Raw genomic sequence first — 7,621 nt, 5'->3', positions numbered from 1 at the left:
GTTTATTTTTTTTTTAAGTTTTATTTTTTTTAATGTTTATTTATTTATTTATTTTTTTAATATATGAAATTTACTGTCAAATTGGTTTCCATACAACACCCAGTGCTCATCCCAAAAGGTGCCCTCCTCAATACCCATCACCCACCCTCCCCTCCCTCCCACCCCCCATCAACCCTCAGTTTGTTCTCAGTTTTTAAGAGTCTCTTATGCTTTGGCTCTCTCCCACTCTAACCTCTTTTTTTTTTTTTTCCTTCCCCTCCCCCATGGGTTTCTGTTAAGTTTCTCAAGATCCACATAAGAGTGAAACCATATGGTATCTGTCTTTCTCTGTATGGCTTATTTCACTTAGCATCACACTCTCCAGTTCCATCCACGTTGCTACAAAAGGCCATATTTCATTTTTTCTCATTGCCACGTAGTATTCCATTGTGTATATAGACCACAATTTCTTTATCCATTCATCAGTTGATGGACATTTCTGCTCTTTCCATAATTTGGCTATTGTTGAGAGTGCTGCTATAAACATTGGGGTACAAGTGCCCCTATGCATCAGTACTCCTGTATCCCTTGGATAAATTCCTAGCAGCGCTATTGCTGGGTCATAGGGTAGGTCTATTTTTAATTTTCTGAGGAACCTCCACACTGTTTTCCAGAGAGGCTGCACCAATTTGCATTCCCACCAACAGTGCAAGAGGGTTCCCGTTTCTCCACATCCTCTCCAGCATCTATAGTCTCCTGATTTGTTCATTTTGGCCACTCTGACTGGCGTGAGGTGATATCTGTATGCTGAAAACTATAGAAAGCTTATGAAGGAAATTGAAGAAGATATAAAGAAATGGAAAGACATTCCCTGCTCATGGATTGGAAGAATAAATATTGTCAAAATGTCAATACTACCCAAAGCTATCTACACATTCAATGCAATCCCAATCAAAATTGCACCAGCATTCTTCTCGAAACTAGAATAAGTAATCCTAAAATTCATATGGAACCACAAAAGGCCCTGAATAGCCAAAGTAATTTTGAAGAAGAAGACCAAGGCAGGAGCCATCACAATCCCAGACTTTAGCCTCTACTACAAAGCTGTAATCATCAAGACAGCATGGTATTGGCACAAAAACAGACACATAGACCAATGGAATAGAATAGAAACCCCAGAACTAGACCCACAAATGTATGGCCAACTCATCTTTGACAAAGCAGGAAAGAACATCCAATGGAAAAAAGACAGTCTCTTTAACAAATGGTGCTGGGAGAACTGGACAGCAACATGCAGAAGGTTGAAACTAGACCACTTTCTCACACCATTCACAAAAATAAACTCAAAATGGATAAAGGACCTGAATGTGAGACAGGAAACCATCAAAACCTTAGAGGAGAAAGGAGGAAAAGACCTCTCTGACCTCAGCCATAGCAATCTCTTACTCGATGAAAGTGTGTTTAAAAAAAAAAAAAAGAGGGGCGCTTGGGTGGCTCAGGGGGTTGAGAGTCTGACTCTTGATTTCTGTTCAGGTCATGGTCCCAGGGTCATGGGATCAAACCCCACATTGGGCTCTGTGCTGAGACTAGAGCCTACTTGAGATTCTCTCTCTCTCTCTCTCTCTTTTTCTCTCTTTCTCTCTCTTTCTCTCTCCCTTCCTCCCTCCCTTCCTCCCTCCCTTCCTCCCTCCTTCCCACGCTTCTCTTCTCACTTACGCTTGCTCTCTCTCTCCCTCTCTCAATACATAGATATAGATATAGGGTGTGTATATATGCATGTGTGTGTATATATATGTTACATGTATGTGTGTGTATATATATGCACATATATATTATATATAATTATGTATAGTTATATATAAATATGAATATATATAAATATATATAAATTTTAAATATATATATAAATTTTGAATGTACTGGAACACATTTATATCCATTAAACAGGTTTTCTAAGATTTCTGCAAGAACATCTCGATTATTTTTAAAGGGGAGTTATTAACACAAAATGTTATTTTTTTAATTTGAAGTTTGAGTCCTGTGCTACATTTAGGTGCTTTATAACTACTGTGGACCCAGAGAAGCCAGAGTTCATTCCTGTTTACAACTTGGGATCAGCCTCACTTCTCACCGTCTCAGAATTTCCCAGTTACACTGGAGGGAGAGTGCTGGAAATTTTTATCTCTCTACTTTGTTTTCAAGTTGCTCATTTTTCTTCTTTTTTTTTAAATTAAAGTATAGTTGACACACAATGTTACGTTAGTTTTTTTTACGTTGCTCATTTTTCTTGATAGCATTTGCCAACATATTAACCTGCGAAACTGCTACTTATTTTTCAAAACAGTATTTACATATTACTTCTCCAAGAAGCCTACAGAAATCTCCCCAAGGGAATCGTTGCTCCCTGACTATTCTCTCCCAGACTGCCATTTGTACTTCCCCATGAATTGCTTGATTGCAAGTAACTGGAACTCTCTATTTAATAAGATAGGCAGAGAGGAAATGTATTGATTCACAAAACCTAAAGAGGGTCAAAAATAAAATCATGTGAAGAACAAGAGGACAACTCAAGTTCTAGAAGATCCAGTTCCTGACTCCAAGACTCTCTCCTCATGACTTGTCTTGTTTTCCTTTGTTAGCTTTCTACTCTTAGTTCAAACTGGTTTTCTTCACAAATTGAGAAATATAGCTCTTAATAGCCATCCAAGCTTTAAAGCTTTTACTATCTGCCACTGGGAGGGGAGAAGAATAACTCTCTTCATCAGAAGCAGTTGAAAAATCTCACGGGAGTACTCTGACTTGACCACCACTGGACTCATCAATTGTGTGGCCAGAGGGGCAAAAATACTATGATTAGCTTGGCTTTGGTATAGTTACCATTACTGGACCAGTTTACAATGGGTAGGGAATCAGCTACCTAAACATATGGCAGCCTTTAATGAAGATAATGAAGGCACAGTTTTCAGGGTAGGAAAATAGGAAGGTAGTGCCAAGTATCCCAAAGATGTTTATTGTTTTCTATTTATTTGTAGCTGTTTTTACAACTAGATGGTGAGATTCTTGAAGGCAATGACTATGTCTTAAGATAGTGACCATTTCTCCTTATTTTCTATGAATTGCAAAATGCATTAGGTTTGGAATATGTATATATATATATATATATATATATACATATATATATATGTATATATATTTTAAGTTATATATATGTATATGTAACACTTAAAATATATATACATATATATTTCTTTAAAAATGAAAAAAAATATAGGTATCTTTAAAAAATAACACTTGTGTTTGGTAATACTTAACATGCATACCTTGTGTTAAGTAATATATACTCCTATCATTAGTATAGTCTTTGTGGTGTTTGCAGCTTTTGGCAGATAATCTTCATAGTTAAATCTGGAAACTAAAATATAAGCTAAATATTTTAAGAATTCAGTTCATGAGAAAAAAAGACTGAAATAATATTTAGATATATGGCCAATTTAATAATATGCATTTGTCTCTATAGAAAGCCTTAAATTTAATTCAGCAGGCTTTTAGTTCCGGTTACAAAGTGATGGGAAGAATCTTTTCCAGATTATATTCATATTTTCAAAGATTCTTGGTGGCTAGTTGAATAGACTGATTTGCCTTTCAAAACAATTTGCACCCATCTGTTTCTAATACTTTGTCTCCTTTACGTTCATTCATGGCCAGGTGACATTTCTGAAGGCTTGAATTCTTTTTCTTTTGGATTGGCTTCCTGCAAGAAGGTGCACACTCAGAAAGACTACTCCTTTGCCTTATATCATTCAGATCCCTCACTTCACTGACTTCCTTTGTGGTTCTTATATCTGGACACTGGCATTTGTTTTTTCTGTGTGTAACTGCTCTAGTTTTGCCAGCTCTAGGAAATGCAGTTTTTTGCTTCATCTCTTGTTTACTTGGAGACCTGTGTTTCTCAATCTGTAGGCATATGAAACTGTTACAGGGGCTTTCAGCTTCAGAAGTACTCTCACATTTAGAAGAACACTTGGGTCTCTTCCCAGCAGTTGAAGGAAATTTCACATGTTGAACTGTGGTTGAAGATGGTCTCCCATAGTTTGATTCATAACTATGCACATTCTTCACTTTTGAGCACACACAGCATATATTTTGAGTGAAGCATTCACTTCTGTTACTTCCTTTCAGAGAGGGATTACTTGATTCTCTGCTTAAAGATCTCTTTGTAAGCCCAACACACCAAGATTTGGATCTGTGAGTATTGGACTGTGATTGTCTTTGGACTCTTCTACTGAAATGTGAACCAGCTTCTTTAAATTGGGAGGACTGTTTGCCCTTCAACCTCTTCTTTTTGAAAGATCTCAGCTTCCTACTGTTTCTCTTAGAAGAAAGGGCAGTTTCTGAAATGCAACTCCAAGAGGGGTCCCTCTTTCTAGATTTGTAACTTAACAAGGATCTTTCTCTCGGCAATCTTCTTTGAAAAATCTTTGGTGGTGAATCTGAGTGTTTATTCTTTTCTGCTTCTTTTTCCTGGAAATGGATCTGCTGGTCCGGGCTCAAAATCCTTCCTTCTTTTAGACTGCACTGACATGACTGCCCCTGATTAAAAATTTCCAGGGAACTGAAGGTATGTGCAGTTGTGTCACTCTTTCCCAGATCCTGGACATTACCAGAAATCAACTTTATCCCTTCCATTTTCCTCTCTTGAACTTTTTTTTTGCAATTCAGTAAGCCTGGGCCCATTTCCCTTGGTGTAGGGCAATCCAAGATTATATTGTTAGTAGAAGTTGTACCTTTGTGATCACCTGATTCTGGTTTGTCTTCAACCCAAGCATGGGTTTTGCTTGTTGTTTTTTGATGGAGTAATGGGATTTCCAATTTCTTCAAGGAAGAGTTACCATTTGGAAACTGTCTCAAGCCTGACAGAGGCTTCTGCTCATTATTCCATTGGCCCCGGGTGTTTCTATGTTGAGATGCCAGTAGAGCCTGATCCTTAGACAAAGGCAAAACAGAAGCTGATGCTATGGACTTCTTATTTACCCTTGGTGAAACAGAAGGACATTGATAGATGGCTCGTTGGTCATAGGTCTCCGTGTTATAAGGTGAATGAACAAAACTGATAAACTCATGCAGGAAATGGTGGGTGTGTTGTTGTAGATAAGGTTCCAGGAGATGAATGAAGGACTCACTGTCCAGATCATATTCTGTCATGTGTTGGAGAATGGTGGTTAGAATATTCTTCACTGTATAGCCATAGTCTCCATAAACAGCTGTTAATTCCCGTTTCAGCCAGGGGACCAGTCGGTGTAGACAACCAGGGTTTCTCTTGAAATAATTAGCTGATAAGTGCTTTTCAAGTCTGTGGCCTTGGACATGTGTCACCCAAATTCCAGAATAATACAAAGCTCTTCTGAACTTCATTACCACTTGATCTCTAAAGTGGCCTACGGACATGGAGTTTGGCTGGAACTTCCCGCTATCCCCAAACTCCCTCAGTAAATCTTGGACAGTCAATTCTCTGAATGGTCTGATTTTCCTTGTAATGCCCTCAGGGTTCAGACCGAGATGATTGCTTTGAGAAGACTCCACATAGCTTTCCTCCTCCAAGGGAAGAAACCCTGAGTCTTTGGTGTCATTCTCTGGCCTGGTGGAAAAACACTGAGAAGCAAAGCAATGCACACCAGAACAAAACACGGATTTTTTTCTTGATCTTGGGTAAAAAGAGTCATTACTACTCTTGCTGAAACAGGGATTCCAATCAGACTCATTTTGAGTACTCTCCAAGCAGTTAGGACAATCACAGTCAGATGAGAAATCAAATGGCATTGTCCTGAAAAGATTATATTTCAGTTGTATATGAGAAAAATTGGTTCAAATCAATTCCTCATTTGGCATGAAAAATGCCTATTAAAAATATTTCTGTAATATGGTTTGTCTCTCCATGGAATAAATTCTAGAACAAGGTTAAGAAACAAACTATTCCTTGAAATTAGTAATAATATGCTCAATAAAACCCAACATGGAAAGGCAATGAGGATTAAGGCACACTGACTTTTTCTTTCTCACTCAAATTAATTGTTGCATGCTGAAAAGCAAGTTGGAAATAAATATCAAAATTTAAGTATTATATTTTTTAATGGCAATTATAACTAGAGATTTAATCTAGATATACAATCTGCAAATATATACATGTTGACCAATAACAAAAATAAAAATAACATAAATATTCATTAATAGGAAAGTTGTTAAATAAATACTGTTTTATCCATAGTATTATGTAGCCATTTAAAAAAGTTAAACTCATAAGTACTAATATGAGAATATGGCTGAATCTATTGTTAAATGAAAATGTTTATGTAGAAGTATTTTAGACTTCTATAAAATCTTAGAGAGTAATCATTTCTGGCAGTACTATGAAACTTGAAAAACTGTCTCACTAAGAATAATAAAATAATGTAAGCCATTAATTGTAAATATAGCTGACCATAAATATATCTAAGTTGATATATCTAATATATAATCATAAATACACCTAAGTTGAGGAAATTAGTAAAATTCTGAGAGGCAAAATAAATAAATAAAAATAGGAATCCAGAGAGGGAAGTGAGTTCTGACCCCACGTACGTACCCATGGTGTCCTTGAGTTTCAATTCTGGTGGTTGAAACTGAGAGCTACAGATGACAGAAGACTAAGAATGGATTCTGTCCAAAGGTGAATGTCTAATAGGAAGCCTCTGCATAAATCTGTCTACATTCTTACTGAGAAGGTGAGTTAGAAAAAAAAAAAAAAAAGAGTACCCCCATGAGAGTCAGCAGGAAATTTTAGCTGAGATTTTATAACAAGAAATAAGTATGTCTGCAGACTAAATTCAAACAATAAGTTTTCCTACAAACCTCAAAGAGATGATTTATTTTGAAGATGGTAGTGATGCCAAGCAACTGGCAGAGGAAAACACACATTCTCCCTGTAGGAGTACAACTTACATGTCTCATGACAAATTTCCCCTAAATGAGTTCACAACCAAAAATCACTAAAAACCAAGAAATAAGCCATTTAAGCATGAATCGACAGAAATAACAGGGAGCAAATTTGGCTCCTAAGAGAATCAGAAAATGAGTACACAAGGTGTGCATAACTCTCATCCTTTCTCATGAGGCTTCAAGCTATGCTTTCCAAATATAATGCTTTCACTAAGTCTTCATTGATCTTGAAAAGCAAAAATAGCAGAAATTACATTATTTAGCAGATTTACCTCCTGGAGGATCTGGAGGTGTCCACACTCACTGAACCTTAGCTGCTGTTTTGTTTGCCTTAGAGACAGAATTTAGAACACTAGGCAAATTCTGCTGTGGACTGGGGAGAGACAGCTCCAAATTTTCCATAGAGATTGGCATCTTATATTTCCCAGAAATGTCCCAAGTGAAATTAAGATGAAAGCCCTGAATAAGATAGGTCTCAGATCCATGACTTAGAGATTGCCAAGAAATCTTTAATTTTCTAATATATTTTCTAATCAGAGCCAACACTGTAATGAGTGGTCTGACTCAGAAGAGAGCAGGAGCAGTAAGTGGAATATAGGTTTTCTTAATGAATAAATTCTTCAAAAGAATAGATACCTGTCTTATATTAATATTTAGATTTAAATTATTT

General features: G+C 36.7%; 1 protein-coding gene across 1 annotated transcript; it reads right to left on the bottom strand.

Annotated features, from left to right (window-relative positions):
* Positions 1–3,452: 3,452 nt before the first annotated feature.
* Positions 3,453–7,260, bottom strand: LOC122205506 (E3 ubiquitin-protein ligase Topors-like). Its single transcript, XM_042913922.1, has 2 exons — positions 7,224–7,260; positions 3,453–5,800 (listed from the first exon to the last, which is right to left on the bottom strand). Exon 2 carries the CDS (start codon positions 5,794–5,796, stop codon positions 3,622–3,624), a length of 2,175 nt encoding a protein of 724 aa, XP_042769856.1. The 5' UTR covers positions 5,797–5,800; positions 7,224–7,260; the 3' UTR covers positions 3,453–3,621.
* Positions 7,261–7,621: the final 361 nt, after the last annotated feature.

The sequence above is a fragment of the Panthera leo genome, chromosome D4, assembly GCF_018350215.1.
Source record: "Panthera leo isolate Ple1 chromosome D4, P.leo_Ple1_pat1.1, whole genome shotgun sequence".
Taxonomy (NCBI): Eukaryota; Metazoa; Chordata; class Mammalia; order Carnivora; family Felidae; genus Panthera; species Panthera leo.
The sequence above is the reverse complement of the archived record's forward strand: the minus strand, read 5'-3'. Positions and strand labels throughout refer to the sequence as shown.

Excerpts from the sequence above, each read along its gene's own strand:
- LOC122205506 (XM_042913922.1), bottom strand. The coding sequence starts at position 5,796 with ATGCCATTTGATTTCTCATCTGACTGTGATTGTCCTAACTGCTTGGAG.